At 47.9% G+C, this 16423-nt stretch overlaps 1 protein-coding gene across 8 annotated transcripts in view; it reads right to left on the bottom strand.

Moving 5' to 3' along the window:
* The window catches only part of MYO6 (myosin VI), a 1279197-nt gene that overhangs the window by 391836 nt on the left and 870938 nt on the right, over positions 1-16423 (bottom strand). For all 8 annotated transcript variants that reach the window (XM_069606282.1, XM_069606276.1, XM_069606277.1 and 5 more), the window contains exon 19: positions 14979-15017. In XM_069606282.1, coding sequence (XP_069462383.1) covers positions 14979-15017 — 39 coding nt within the window. The remainder of the gene's footprint in view (positions 1-14978; positions 15018-16423) is intronic.

Raw genomic sequence — 16423 nt, 5'->3', positions numbered from 1 at the left:
TTCCTTTGCCACGACGTTGGCCTCTTTGACTGAACTGGGTGCTTTGGTTAGAGGGCCAGTTGGTAGCAGAGTAAAATTGCTGTTGGCTTTGCTGCTGGCGTTGGCCACGAAAGGAGCGTCTGTTGCCATAGCTGCGTCTGTTAGGTGGCCTAGAAATTTGGTCAAGAGTCTTGATGGTATCAAACTCCTTCTTCGCATGTTCTAGGGCCTCATCAACTGCTTTTCCAAACAGATGTGTTTGTTCTATGGGCTTATTTATCAGGGAAGCCTGTGTTTCCGGCTTAAAACCCGAATTGCGCAACCAGACATGGCGTTTGAGAAGTATTCCCTGAACCAGGGAACGACCAGCTGTCTCTGCGGCATCTAAGGAGTTCTTTACGATGCCCTGGTTTACAAGAGTTCCCTCTGATATTATAGCGAGCAGGCGTGAACGCAGGGGTTCTGGTGTGTCCTCTGCTTCGCTGCGCAGCTTGCTCCACTGTGCATCTGCGTAGCTAGCTAGTAGGGAATTGTTATTTGCAATCCTGGTTGAGAAGGCGGCGGAGGTCGTGATTCTCTTCCCAAGTGCATAGAGCTTCTTGCCCTCTTTGTCAGGTGGTGCCTCACTAGTAGATAGTGGTACCCCCGCTCTTTTTCTTGTATTAGTCACTACAAGGGAGTCCGGAATAGAATGTCCCCTGATGTACAAAGGGTCAGAGGACGAAGGGCTGAAGAGCTTTTTCTATCCGAGGGTTGACCCCTCTGACTAAGGCCGGATTGGAAAGGGAAGGAGTTATTCTTCTCCTTATAGAAGCCAGGAGCGGAATAGACTGACTGACCGGGGCTTTTTCTTTAATAACTTTTTCTACAAAGTCTATGTCTGGAAGAGTCTCCCCTGTGTCTATTTCAAAATGCGCTGCTGCCTTGCGCAACAGTGCATTAAGTGAAGGTTGGTCATCTATGGGGGAGGTGTTTCCAATAGGTGAGTCCTTGGGAGGAGAAGGCTGAAAGACATCAGGGTCTGAGTGCACTGATGGGGATTGCCAATGCTGCACTGAAGTAGCTGTATCTTCTTCAAAAGCTCCTGCACTAGTGTAAGGGTCTTCTTCAAACCTCTCTTCCTCATGTTCTTCCTCTCCACCCAAACACTCCTCATCTTCCTGGAGGTATTGCTCCTCTTCAGTGAGGTCATATGCGTCTGTAGAAGGGGGAAACAGCCTAGGAATCTTGACCCTAGGGTCATCCTGGGTCCATTCTCTTGGTCTTTTGGGTGTGGGTGGGTTTTGGCTACCCAAAAACCTTTCCATTTTTTCCATACAAGAATGGAGTCTTTCAAGGGTCTCATGGGGAACCCCTGAATAGTCTAGAGGGGGGAAATCAGTGTTTTCACCTTCAAAATGCTTAGAACGCTCCCACAACGTCGACGAAAGGTTTCCGTCGCCCTCAGAAAAGCCCTCCAGTAGTTCAGAAGTGCCCTTAGATGAAGGGGGCAGTTCCTGGCTACTTTTGTGCTTTTTCGGCATTTCTATATCTTTTGGTGCGGTATTCGACGTCTGTTTCGTCGTCCGCTTACGTTTGTCTTCGGAAACAATTCTCGCCAGGCTCTCGACAACGAGTTCGTCAGTAGAGGGTTCTGGAGTCGACGTTGCCTGCGTTACGCGTTGTTTCTCGACGGCCGCTCTATGGAGCGTTACGTCGGATGTTTTTGAGGTAGCGCCCGTGTTAGATGAAAGCCCAATCGCTGGTCGCGGCTGCGTTTGCGGGTGGGGCTTGAGACCCTTACGGTCTGAGGTAGACGCCGGAGTGCCCTGCGTCCTCTTCGGCGCTGATGGATCCTTCGTCCTCGACGAAGAAGAGCCGTGGGTTGTGTGCTTAGGCCTATGGGGTCTGTGTGCGTCCTTGTCGCCGGGGTGTTCATCCCCATAAGCAGGGCGTGAGCCGAGCCCGTCGGGGCCGGGGACGGACGTCGAGGAGCGCGAGCGCTCCTTCTGGGGGTTAATGACTTCCGTAACGGACGTCGAGTTATCACCCTCCTCGTCACTTTCTGTAACAGCGGCGGCGGGTGAGGAAACTGACTTCGACATAGCGTAGTCTGCCCACCTTTTAACTTTCCGTTCTTTAAGAGTTCTTGGTTTCAAGAGCTTACAGGCCGCGCAGCTGTCCTCTTTATGATCGAGGGGCAAGCAACGATTACAGAGCTTGTGTTTGTCCTTCCAAGTGTATTTGCCCCTACAGCGTGGGCAAAACTTAAAAGGTGTCCTCTCCATAGCTGAGGCAATAAAAACTGGTGATAACAACCCCAAGGGAAAGATAGGGGAGAAAGAAAGACATTCTCGACGAGAAGATAAAAGTTCGAACCCCCACTCTCCCTACTGTATGTTGGCCGGCGAGGCCTGGCCACGTGTTCGGCAGCGCCGAAGGATCTCCTCCGTCTCTTCCCCTCCGTCGAAAACTTGCTCGGCGGAGAAACAGCTTCACAGCTAACGTCGAGGGGAGGGATCTTTAACAATAAGTATATATAAAGGACTGAGGTCCGTAGTAAGTGTTTAGCAATGTCTCTCTAGGAGCTCCGCGTAAGGCGACCATAAGCTGGGCGGAAAAAAACAATCTGAGGGACCTCGACGCGTGAGGGATTGTGGGTACAACGCACGTCACTATAGGGATAGTGTTACAAACACGCCTTGTCGACGTCCCCTTTTCGACTACGAAAAACAAAATGCAATACTCCGCAGTGACCACTGGATGTCGGACCTATGCACAGCATGTGATTCTAAGCAGATTAACAAACATCAGAAATGTCGTTATTACATTATTTTTTCCTATGGGTGTGCTATTGATTAGTACGCCGCCATGGGTGTGACATGCTGCGGTGGTTGTGGCCAGGGCCTAGAGTCTTGGATGCATGGCCGAAGCATTTCACAGCAATGGATACACCTGTAGTATTGATTATCGATTAGATGGTTGTGGGGAGTGTGTCCAGTCTTGGGTGCATGGTCGAAGGACACTCACCCAAGAACAAAGTTAAAAGCACTGGAGATTTAAGCCACTGCACACCCACAGATTGTAATATCTATGGACATACAGCTAGGAGTCTAGCCTCTGGCCAGAACAAGAGAAGCATACCACACCTATCGATACAACTGTACTTCCACACATCACTCAGGTGGTTGTGGGCAGGATGTAGAGTTTTGGGTGCATGGCTGCAGGCCGTAGGCCGTATGCCATACTCCTAAAACTCTAGGCCCTGGCCACAACCATTGCAGCATATTAGAAAGGGACATTAGTGGCTGTGTTGTTATGGTGAAGTTGCTGTTTCCATAGGAAGAGCACTTTTTGGGTGCCTTATAACTGCACTCCCCTTGGACGAATCCTCACCAAAGTTTGCAAAAAAAAATATATCGGACACTCTGAATTTCTTTGGAAAGTTTGGTGATGTTTGGTGCAGGGGGGGGAATTATAAAGGGGTGGGGTCTCAAAACGTCTCTTTTCCCCTTAGACTGAATGGGGGAAAAGGTTTGTGCCCGCGGACATGTGGCGCTTTCCCTGATTGGTTGTGGAACAGCGTAAAGTACGTTAGCTTTCTTCGGTGCCCCCGCTATCTTTTATTCATGTTTTGGTGTACGCGAACATCGCCAGAAACACATACAAAACAAGACAGCATTGCACGTGTCACTTCTGTAATACTATTTCAGAAGGTGACCTTTGAGGGGGGGTAGGATGGGATGTGGGAGCACAAACTGAAAAAGTGGAGTTTTCTTGTCACCAAAGTCATATGTTTAAATGGAAGTTAGCGTTCACTGTACCACTACCAATTAGTGCGTGCGGGGTAAAATGTTTCTGGAATTATATTGCCGTCAGACTGGGGTCCTAAGTTTTGAAAACTAAGGCCACCATCTGCACTCTTTGCTGGAAACAGCGATTCTGGAGGTGTATGGGAGTAGGGGTTCTCATAATTGGATTTCAATATGTTGATGCAAAGTAAGAATGTATTTGGCTTCTGAGTGAAGGTCACAGGAGTTGCTTTTTTGGTTGGATGCTCAATACGCCCGCGCATCAGAGTGAATGTATAAGGGGCAATTGTTTTTTGACCTTGAGCGAAAGGGAAAGCTTTGAAGAAATTCACAGAATGAAAGAGTCGAAAAAAATAGCAATTGATAAGGTTATGTTTTAAAAAGTTTGTAAGGGACATGCAATATCAGTCCACAAAGATTCTTCGATGCGAACACATTGGTGTCTGACTTGCAAAAAAAGAATGGAGGCAGTAAATATTATGTAAGTTTACTTTTGCCCACTCTACAGAGAACCGCACTTCATTTTTACATTACCGAAAATCTAATTGTGCCAATATAACTGACGTATTATCTTTCTGCGCTGTTACATTTTTCCTGTATTATTGCAGAGTGCACAGGTTCCGCTTTTGTGTATCAGTTTACACGTTCTTTTCGTCTTGTTTGCAATCACGAGACGTAATATTTTTTTAATTGTCCATTAATTTTGCTTTCATAACTGCATTATCGTCTTCCAGTGTAGTTGCCATTTTTTTTTCTCTTACGGTGCATGCAGAATCTCGGCGTTTGTAGCCTTTTACTAAAGGTACACATGGTCATTAGTAACATTTCAGTAAATTGTCTTGTTTGACCAGTTACATTTGTGTATTACTTTGAACATTTCTTGTGTCTTTTTTGAAATTTTTTGGTAGAGGTTGGCTATTGACACGTATTTTCTGTAACGTTTCCCGCCCAGGTACTTATTGCCATTCTGTCCGTGCCATGGTCTCCAGATGCCGAGTGATGGCTTTTTCGGCCAGCAAATACAACTGCTCGTGAGCGGTTGCCTGTCCATAACAATTATGCGTGATGACACTCTAAGCCCACTTTGTCCGTACGCTGAACTCGCTATTCGGAGCAACATCACATCATTTATGGTGCTGTAGGCTCAAGCTCATGGCGCCTTCTTGGAAATCTCTGTGTAATCAAAGCGGCCGCTTTAAGCAAGAACCCAACATTTTTGTATGGGAAAAAACCAATGTGTTCCTCATCTTTAACCTTTGCAATGTCGCTCTTAGAAACATTGTTTTTTTTTTTAAATATATTTTTATTTTATTTTTTAAGGTCAAACAAACACACTACAACTGTTTCAAAACATAGAAGGCATCATATTTCAACACATTTTCAAACTCCCCAACTCACCCCTCCCCCTTTAAACTAGAGCCAGTTCTCACATATCATTTACGGGAACATCACTGGGTGGCACACTACCTAGACTGCCATCAACCGGGTCCTCTGTTTCGTTGTCACCCTGGTGAGGGTTTGCCAACGAGGCCACCAATTGCCGCCAGGCCAACAAGGGCCCTACTTCTTCTTCGCCCCCCCTGGTGACCGCTTCAAACCAGACCACGGATTCAGCTTCCGCCCATCTCAAGAGGTCTGTCCACCACAACTCCACCCTAGGTCTATGGGCCGCCTTCCAGCCCATGGCAATCCTACGTTTGGCCAAGACATAGGCCAGGTCCTTCATCTTGCTTATGTGTTTCAAATGCCGGGGTCTAGGGAATAGTCCAAGCAAGCATGACCAGGCAGATTCCACATCCAGCACCACCCCCCCGCCAGCCAGTTTCGTCTTGACCTCGTTCCAAAATCTATGCACCTCCGGGCAAGCCCAAAACATGTGTAGCAGTCCCGCGTTCACCTCCCCATACCTGGGGCATTGCTGTATAGCTGATCCCCCAAACTTTGCAATCTTCCCGGGGGTTAAGTAAGCCCTGTGGGTAACATACAACTGAAGCTGTTGGAATCTCGCGTTACGGGACACCTTTTTATGGTACCTCTGGGCCCGTTCCCACTGCCCATCCGTCATGGGTCCTCCCACCTCCTCCTCCCAATCTTGTCTCACTTGGAGCAACTCCTTCCCTGCCCTTGCCCGCAGGAGCTCATATATCCTCGATATTTCATGCCCGCCCTCCGATACATCATACATGGTTTCCAGGGAGGCATCTGGATCCTCCACGAGCACTGTCTCCGGCCATCTTTCTCTAGTCTTTTTCACCAACCTAGTGTAGGTTATATATTGGCCACCATGTACTCCCGTCTCTTCCTGCAGCCGCTGAAAGTCCACCGCCTCCCCTTCCTGCCATATGTCCCCGAGGGTGGCTAGGCCTACCTGTTCCCAGTATCTGCGGACCGATTCAAGTAGTTGGGAGTCGCTCCCACACAGGGTCGCCAAAGGGGCCTGCTGGGAGTATGGTTCCGAGTCCCGCCCCCCCCCCAATCTTCCATGTCCTGTGCCAGATCTCCCAGCCCAACCTCAGTAACCGCCCCTTGCCCACCAGTTTATCTCTGCCCAACCACACCACTTCCATCAGAAAGTATGGGGCTGTATCTTCGCGCAGGAGCCTGGCTTCCGCCGAATCTTCAGTCGAGAGCCACCTGGCCACGCACTGCAGCTGCCCCGCCAGGTAATAGAGTTCGAAGTTAGGCAGGCCTATCCCCACCCTGTCGCACGGGTTCTGGAGCTTCCACAGAGCCACCCTATTCCTAGAGCTGCCCCACACAAAACCCCTACACACGCTGTGAAGTTTTGCGAATAGGCTTCTGGGTATCAGAAACGGGACGTTTGTAAAAAAGTGCAAGAGTCTAGGCAGGACTACCATCTTGACCAAGGCCGCCCTCCCCATCATGGTCAGGGGCAGTCTGGACCAAAATACCATACTGTTCCTAATCCCCTCTATCGCCTTTTCCGTGTTGTGCTTGTGTTCTGTCTCGATCTTGTAAATGTTTATTCCCAGATACCTAAATGTTACGGGCTGCCATGGTATTGGCAGAACAGGCAGCCTCTGCACCGGGACATTCCTATATCTACCCAAAGGGAACAGGCTGGACTTTCCAGGGTTCACCGATATACCGGAGAGGAAGGCGTACCGTTCTATCACCTCTAGGACGTACTGTAGGTTTTCTTCTGGGTAGCGTAAATAAAGGAGCATATCATCCGCATATAATGATATCAAATGCTCTCCACTGGCCGTGTTTATGCCCACCTCCCCATATTGTTGACGCAGGCATATTGCCAGCGGCTCCAATGCCAGTATATATAGCATCGGTGACCAGGGACATCCCTGTCTGGTCCCCCTGCCCAGTTGCCAAGAATCTGAGACTGTGGACCCTGTCTTGACCCTCGCCATCGGGGTGCTGTAAAACAACTTTACCCATCTGAGGTATCCGGGTCCCACTCCATACCCCTTCAGGGCCGCTTTCAGCCAGGGCCATCGTACCGAGTCGAAGGCCTTGACCGCGTCTAACGACACTATAGCCAGCTCGCCCGTGTCCTCCTCAGTTTGGTCTATGACAAGGTGTAGCCTCCGGTGGTTGTCGGTGATGTTCCTGCCCGGAACATATCCCGTCTGATCTGGGTGTATCAGTTTCTTAATCACCCTCTTCAGTCTATTAGCCAGCACCGCCGTGAGTATTTTGCTGTCCTGGTTGAGCATGGACAACGGTCTGTAAGACCCGCACTCCACGGCCTGCTTGCCTGGTTTCAAGAGTGGGATGATTACAGCATCACAGAGGGACAACGGGAGTTCTCCCTTCTCAGAGGCCTCGTTGAAAGTGGCAAGCAGTGGCTGGAGCAACTCTTGCTGGTATGTTTTGTAGAACTCGCTGGGCAGCCCATCCGAACCCGGCGCCTTGCAAGTGGGCAAGTTCCGAATCACTACCTCCAGCTCATCCGAGGTGACGGGTGCATCCAACTCAGAGAGCTCTAGATCATCTAAGGTGGGCAGCTCAATGTCCCCCAATGTGTCTAGTATGTCTTGGCCCATATCCTCCCCCGTGTCCTCATAAAACTGTCTGTAAAACTTAAGGAATTCCTCATTTACCTCTTTCTGGGTGTTGCATATGCTACCTCCTTCGCCCTGAATCTCACTAATCACCGAGCGGGGGGTCTCACTCTTGTACAGCCAAGCCAGCAATCTGCCCGGCTTATCGCCCCCTTCGTGTATCCGCTCCGTATATTTCCCCTAGCTGAGTCTGCACAGTCTATCCCAGAGTGCACTGCAGGACAACTGTAGCTCCTCTACTTTGGTTCTGTTATCATGAGAAGTGCTCACGCAACGCGTGAGCTCCTCTAACTCCCTTTCCGCCTCCCGGAGCTCCCTTTCGACCCCCCCCTGTAGCCCTTTAACTTGGGAAATAGCTACCCCACGCACCACCACCTTAAGCGCTTCCCACAGTGTGCCCACAGAGCTTACGCTTCCCGTGTTTTTATCAAAATATTCTTCAGTGGCGTCCCTCAGGCCCTCATCCTGCAGAGCCTCGGTCCTAAGTCTCCATTTAGGGATCTGCGGGCGTGGGGGCTGGTGTCTCCAGTCTACCACCAAGGGCGAGTGGTCCGACAGCACTCGGGCCTTATATTTTGCTCCTTCTATTTCTCTCACTATCCCGGCTGTTACAAACGGTGTGCAGTCATAATGTCGACATCAATAATGTCGACAGTCAAAATGTCGACAAATTAATGTCGAAAAACAATAATGTCGACAAACAAAAATGTCGACATTTTTCGATATTTTTTCGAAATTTAATTTAGTGTATGCATAAATAAATAAATAAATATATATATGATGTGTTGAGTATGAGGGGTGGTTGGGGGGGGTGTGGGGGGGTGGCAGGGGGGTGTTGGGTGAGGGGGGGTTGGGGGGGGGACCCCCCATAGTAAATACAATTTTTATTTATTTAATTATTGAATGAATAAATAAATAAATAAATAAATAATTGGTATGTGTTGAGTATGAGGGGTGAAAGGGTGGTTGGGGGGGTGTGGGGGGGTGGCAGGGGGGTGTTGGGTGAGGGGGGGTTGGGGGGGACCCCCCCCATAGTAAATACAATTTTTATTTATTTAATTATTGAATAAATAAATAAATAAATAAATAAATAATTGGTATGTGTTGAGTATGAGGGGTGAAAGGGTGGTTGGGGGGGTGTGGGGGGTGGCAGGGGGGTGTTGGGTGAGGTGTTGATAGTTTTAAGGGTTTATAGTCATAATGTCAAAAAAAAAAATGTCGACATTTTTTTTTCGAAAAAATGACTTTTTACATTATAAGTATAGGATGTCGACATTATTATTTTCGACATTTTTTTTTCGACATTATGACTATAAACCGTTACAAACATGTAGTCTAACCTTGTGTACAAATCATGTGGCGCTGTGTAGTGTGAGTACTGTCTATCCGTGGGATGTAGCCTCCTCCACGCATCCTCTAGGCCTAGGTCTTTCAGTAGGGTACTCAGCGCTTTAGCCGCCGGTGCCGTTTTTCCTGCCCTATCCTTGGACCTATCCATGCTGGGGTCTACGGTACAGTTAAAGTCCCCCCCCCACACTACCGTACCCCCCGCCAGGGGGCCAAGTTTACCGTAGAGGGTCCTAAAGTAAACCGCTGTATCGTTATTGGGGGCGTACAAATTTATGATGTGTATTTCTCTGTTTTCCAAGAGACCCGTTACCACCACCATTCTACCCTCCGGGTCCACCGTAGAATCAAGCACTCGAAACGGCACGTGGGGCGCCACCCAAGTGACGACCACTCTGGCATACGCCGAGTACGCCGCCCCCACAACGGTGCCCTTCCATTTCCTCCCGACCACCTCCAGCCTTTCCCTAGTGAGGTGGGTCTCTTGCAGCAGGGCTATGTCTACGCGCATCCTCTTTAAATACATCATCACTTTGTTGCGTTTAAGGTAGCTGTTGAGGCCCCGTACATTCCAGGTCACAATTCTGAGATTACCCGATGCCATCTAGTCGGTCTATCTCCGTCCCATTCCTCCCCATAATGTTCCCCATGTAGGGTCGTTTCCTGGCTCCTTCCCTTCTGTTAACGAATCGTGCCCCCCTCCCCCTTCCCCAACCTCACACCACTGCACACAACTCCCCCCTCTCTCCCCGCCAACCCCCAACAATAGCCCAGCTCCATCCCTGGATCTCAGGCCTACCCACGTCTGGACCCGTCTCGTGACCAAGGACAAGGACCCCGCGGGGTGTCACCAATCTAACAGTGACCTAACTAAGTGTACTACTATCGGGTGCAGAGGTTGCTCCCCAGGAGCTCCCAGTCATCTATTTAGGAGAAGTGAATTCAACGGGACCCGCCGGCAGATGCCGTGACTTCCCCCACACAAGCACAATATCAAACTATATTCTAGTCCCAATGTCATAGCTATGGCCTCACGGGTGCCTCTGCAGCGTGCTACTTATCTCCATCCGCTTCTGTCTGGGCATCCGATTCCTGCGGTCGACCTTGCATATCCAGCCATTCCATCGCATCGCTCGGCGTCTCAAAGAAGAGGGATCTGTTCTTATGGATCACCTTTAACCTAGCGGGGTAAAGCAACATGTAGCGGTGGCCTGCCTCTCTGGGCCTCCTCTTCACCGTTCCAAAGTTCATTCGACTCAGTTGTACAAGCAGCGTGTAATCCGGATACGCTGTTATATTCGCTGACCCCCTTTCTATCGTGCCCCCTTTCCGGAAAAATCCGAGAATCTTCTCGCGGTCAAGATAGTTCAAGATCTTTGCAATCAACGGCCGCGGGGGGGCTCCTGGGACCGGTCTCCTGGTCAGGGCCCTGTGCGCCCTTTCGACCGCAAACCCCTGGGTCAGCTCTCCGCCTGTAATCTCCTGCAAAAGCATGGTTTCAACGAAATCCGTGGGGTTCGATCCTTCCATTCCCTCCGGTACCCCCACTATGCGAATGTTATTGCACCTGACGCGCCCCTCCGTCTGCTCTGCTCTGTCCTCCAAATTGCCCACTCGCTGCATGAGGGCATGAAGTTCCTTGGCGTGTGTATTGCATGCCTCCACGGTCGGGGCCAACTCCTGCTCCAGTTCCCCAGGGCGCTCCGCGATCGTTCGCACATCCTGGCGCAACATGTTCACTTCTTCTCGGACCGCTCCTATCTTGAGGTTTAGGCCCTCTTGCAACTCTTTCATGGCATGGCCCAGCTTCGTCTCCCAGGCCACCTTCAGGTCAGCAATTGCTGCCAGCACCTCCTGGATGGTACCCGGTGGGTCCGTCGCCGCCGCAGGGGTTTCTTTGCTCTTGCCCCCTTCCGCGCCCGAGGGCGACCTAGCATAGGTCTCCATCATAGGCTGCTTGATCCGGGGTCGCACCACCTTGGAAGACATCCTGTTGCGTCGATTGGGCCCACGCGCCCAGCTGTATTCCACAACCCATGGCTTCTACAGTAGGGGCTCGCCCTTATGTTCTTGCTTTCAGCTCGAGGCGCATGCGACCCATCTATATGGTTGGGCTCGCCCACGTTCCGACCAACCTTGTCTTCCTCAGCTCGTCGGACCTTTTATGGCCCTTTGTCCACAGGCGGCCATCTTGGGTGCTCCCCTTCCTTTGCGCGACCGCCAACTTCTTCGGGGTCTAGTTCTGTGAATATGCAGTCTCGCCGTTGGGGAGGGCACACACCGTATGCCCCCCCACTTTCATACGCCTTTAGATGCACCGTGGGCTCGAAAGTCCACCAAAAACCATTACTTTTTTCCCAGGATCCGGATCGGATAATCGGGAGCTCCTCCAAGGAACGTCCTCTCACGTAGCCATCAAGCCACGCCCCCCCCTCTTAGAAACATTGTTATCATTGCATTGAAAATGGAATTACTCCGATGGTCTCTGACAGTTTGTTGTTAAATAAACTTACTTTACGAACTCTAAAATGTTTACGTTTTCTTTTAAGGTTCAGTCTATTATTTCGAAATGTAAGTTATTAGGTTGTACGTCGCTGTATGTTTATTTACAGGTTCTGCGTCACGTCACGTACATGTGCCTTTTGCAGCCTACCATGGAAAGGGAAGAGGGCATAGCTCTCAACTCACCCACTTTTGGCGGGTGTCACCCGCCTTGTAAAGGGCTGACTCACCCGCCAAGCCTCCTGCACGCCCATTCATTCCAATGGGCGTCTCACCCGCCAAAAATAAAATCGGGTGATTTCACCCGCCTTTGCGAGACAAATGGTTGAGAGCTATGGAAGAGGGACTATGTATGAAATAACCACCTTCCCTTTCTATGGTGGCCATCTTGAAAAAGGATTTTCTTTTGTAATCCGACCCGGCAAAGCCGCCCCGGATTATAACAAGTAATCCTCCTTTTTAGTAGCACACGTTAGTGCTTTGCAAATTTAGACGATTACTCGCTAAGATTATTGTGTCTATGTATTTTACTGAGAAATATGCAATAATTGGAGAGTATGCAATTTTTTAAAAATGTTATTTACACTGTAAAAGGTCGCTATTAACGCATTATTAAGTTTGTTTACGGGTGGCTTCAATTTGCAAACGGCAATGAGCAAAGAGGCAACAAATGGTAATATGGGTCGGTAGATGTACGGCGACAACTTTGTGCGTTTGTTATTTGCATTTGCAACTTTGTGCGTTTGTTATTTGCAAGGTAGCGGCACTGTTTCTCATGCTTCTTCATCACAGCAATGCTGCTGTTTCTTAGGGAGGAAGGATGCCTTTAGCTGATGTGATTTTCAGATAAGTACAACTTTTGCTAAATATATATAAGGTGTAGTGCATTGGTAATTGCTGCATACCAATACGTGTTGGCATTCTGTAAGGGAAATGTTGAAGTTGGACGTTCCTACATCAATATAAAATCTATTTCTACACTGTCCACGAGGCATAGATTGTACTGTTAAGTGTGTGCTGATTCTGGGACATGTCACAATGCTGTACGCCCACATATTGTCATGTGGCATTCTTCGCAAAGTGTATACTGTTTAGGAAACGACCCTTGCTAAAGGGACGTTATGGTTACGTTGCCCTACTGAAAATCTTTGACATTCAGTACAACATTTTTTTACTAACAAGACGTTATACTTAAATTGACCTACTAAAAACCTGTAAAATGCACTCAAAAAAACTTTAAGGGGACGTTCTGGTTAAGTTGCACTACTAAAAACCTATGCAATTCACTAGAAACACTTTACAAATGTGCCATTATGGTTCAAAGTAAAGCCGAAAAACTCATGAAATTCACCAGTTATGGTAGGATACTGCCCTCACCACTGTGCACTGCTAACACTAACACCCAGGACCTGAACGATGGCATCACAAATGTCATTGATGACTTCACTGATGATATCACATGTGTAGCCCCTTTGTTTTTGTTCACTGCCATATATATATATTTCAGTAAAAAAACTTTGTAAAAGGGACGTTATGGTTCAAATTAAAACCGAAAAACCCTTGACATTCACTAGTTATGGTAAGCTAAGCAACCATAACTTATACCACATACGTGCATTCCTAAGACTAACACCCAGGACATCAAAGATGACATCACAAACATTACAGCATTCGAACAACCAGGAAATTGAACTTTGGACCAACGACGACTCAAACAAATGACAAAAATAAGAATGTAGAACCTTCCCTAGGAGTCGGTTCCTCAATTCAGGAGCAAAAGCAGTGGTGGCGAGGAGGACTCAAAAAAGGTGGGAGAACCAGCAAAACAAGTTTGGGAACAAAAGAATGCAGGCCAGCCAAAGAAAACATTCCCACGAAGAGGACTATGGTGCGGGCAACCCAGGACGGTCCCAAAGAGCAGATGAGGTGGGGCCTTTGATTCTGAACAATCTTCCAGGTGATAGTGACCAACACCAAGGTAGGACGACCGTGGCTGCAAAGCAGGAAGTTGGTGGTACAGCGGGCTGGAGACTATCCCCGCACAGAAGGCCGGACTCAGCCAATAAAGTGAGCTAGCAGGAGGATGGAAGAGGCCCAGGAAGGAAGTCTAGCAGCTGAAAATGGTAATAAGCGATATTCCCAGGACACAGGATCCAGCCAGTATGACCAGATCTGATACTTTAAAAGCAACAATGGCTCAGAAATCATGGGAATCCTGCAGCAGGGCTTCCGCAAAAATCGAACAGGATTGAGTTCAGGCGCACCGCCTCCCCTAGTTTTTCCTACACTAACAGGGACTGCCACTAGTGCTAAGCCAGCACACTAATCACATTACGGGGCTAAAAGGATTAGGTGGCCAGCCAATCTGGTTCGCCCCTGAATTTGTCAATAACCCCAGACAAGCCCAAAAGTATGTGTAACGGCCAGCAAAAAGTCAGGAACAGATATACACCAGTTACAGAGGGTGCATGGTTGGCCATAAATAGCCCATGTCTTCACAAGGGGCATTTTAGGCCTACCCAATAGTTTCCATGAACAAAAGAATCTGCTGGGAAATAACAGGCAAGAGCAAAATAAATACATTGGTACACCAAAGGCTACTAAAAAAGGTACACTGGGCTACCAATGCAGTAATTCGAATTGCACCCCAGGTGGAGCCAAAATTAAATTGCAGCTGCCATTAGCCCACTCCCTAAAACCAATGGAAGATGCTATAATCACCATAATTTCAAAATATAGAGCTTAAAGGGTCCCCCTGCCCTAGGAGCTTTATGGGGAGCCATGGGACCATACCCTCATAACTAGTGAAAAAGGATTGCATGACGGGCACTTCAGTAGAATTCCCCCTGACCACCACCAAAAATAGAAGAATGATCCAAAAAAAGAGGAAGGGAAAAAACAAAATGTAAAAGGGACTGTAAAAGGGCCTTCAGAAGTCCTAAAAATTAAATTCTGTATTAACACTATCACAGCCACAAAACTGAATATATTCGGCAGATGGGAGTGAAGTGTCTCGCGAAAATCATCAGCTAGTGACAGATGGTGGAAAAGTTAACGTTTTGACAGCATATGCCAATGCATTCAAGTAAGAGGAGTCAACTTGAAAAGGATTTTGTTGTTCAACTGATCACATTTTAACATAACGGTTACAATAACTGCCATGTAGTTAAAAAAAAAAGCTGCTTCCCAAATTAGTGGCCTTTTATAAAGTATTTAGAAAACAAGACAAAAGGAAACAGATATGGCTACAGCATCTGTACATTTTGCTTTCATGACCAACAAACAAAATAGAACATGTTATCTGTAGTTATATACTCACTGTGCTACGTAGTTTTTCAAGCAGCAAATTTAACTGAGTCTGTAAAAAAAATGTACATTTAGTGTCAGAAATCAGATAAAGGGGTGCAAAGCATACAATGGACATGTTACTAAGTGTATGTGAATGAAAAATTCCCAAATAGCCTAATGAATAACCAACACCTAGTATTTTGTACAATACTCGTATGGATTCACTAAAGGAATCACCCATTTTATTGCTATCGTTTTGTTTCACATAGTACATCAAATATACACTGAACACGTCAGAGAATTAGACCCATCGTGGGATACAAAAAAGTCTGAAGTTTCTAGGAAAGTGTACAAATATGAAAAAATAAACTGATGCAATGAAGCAATGGATGACCAGTCTCAAAGCCAACAAAAAATGGATTCTCAACACATTCAAACATATGCCTGATATATTTTTTTTTTGTATTTACCAAAAACTATTTGGTTTTAACAAAAGCGAAGTTGACTCTTGTCCTTACAAACATTGACCATCTGATATTAATTTTGCTCTTTCAATAAATAAGGTGCATGTGACTACTATATATATATATATATATATTTAATGCTGGGCAATGTATGTGAAGGCAAGCGTCCCCAAACAGCACGATCCTCCCCGCAATGAGAGACAATGAAGGACTCTCCCAAGATGGGAATAAGGCCAAAACAGAGTGCGGGTGAGCGTAAATGGGAGTTTATCAATCAGAATAGGGCATGCAAAGAACTCTGCAAACTCCGAGAGCGCTCTGTCTGACAATAGCAAAGACAGGCGTATATATTTACAAAAGACGTCATAAGAACCTACACACTATAGGGGGCACAAGTTCAAGGGGATTGGGTGGCGACGACTAACTATAGGTGCTGCTGCGATGTGGTTGGCTTTGGCTGGTAGACGTCACTGGTCAGCCTCGTGGGTTGGGCTGGGCCTGGCAGGGTGGCGGAGTTCATCCGGCTGGTGTTGTCGTGCCATCGCGGCCAATGTCAGAGATGAATGTCCTTTCCTGACTTATTTGCCCTAGGCCATGCACAGCGCAGTCATTCACTCGTTTCAGTATTATCTTCTTTAGTAAATCTTCCAATAGGTTATACTACAGGTTAATGCAACACAGGAGGAATGTACCTTGTAAGGGGTCTGGAGGTAATACGTCAGGACATGGTTACCAGTGTCCTGTTGACCTGGGCCATAGGTCGAGGGGCTAAGCTTCAGGGCCTGGGACGGGCGGTACATGTCTTACTGCCTTGTTAGAAGTTGTAATGTATGTTCCGCTTTGTGTTGTCAAAGTGTTGGGTGTCCTGATTGCACAGGGCCATAAGTCTAGGATGGTCCGGTGGGTTGCGAGGTTTACGAGGGGGCGCGTGTGCTCAGGCAGAGGTTTACTGCTGCGCTGTAAATAATGCAGGTGGCGGGTGGCGGCCTTGGGTGCTACAGAGGGGGTTACA

The sequence above is a fragment of the Ambystoma mexicanum genome, chromosome 4p, assembly GCF_040938575.1.
Source record: "Ambystoma mexicanum isolate Mex_15411 chromosome 4p, UKY_AmexF1_1, whole genome shotgun sequence".
NCBI classification, from domain to species: domain Eukaryota; kingdom Metazoa; phylum Chordata; class Amphibia; order Caudata; family Ambystomatidae; genus Ambystoma; species Ambystoma mexicanum.
This window is presented reverse-complemented; position numbering and strand designations above follow the sequence as displayed.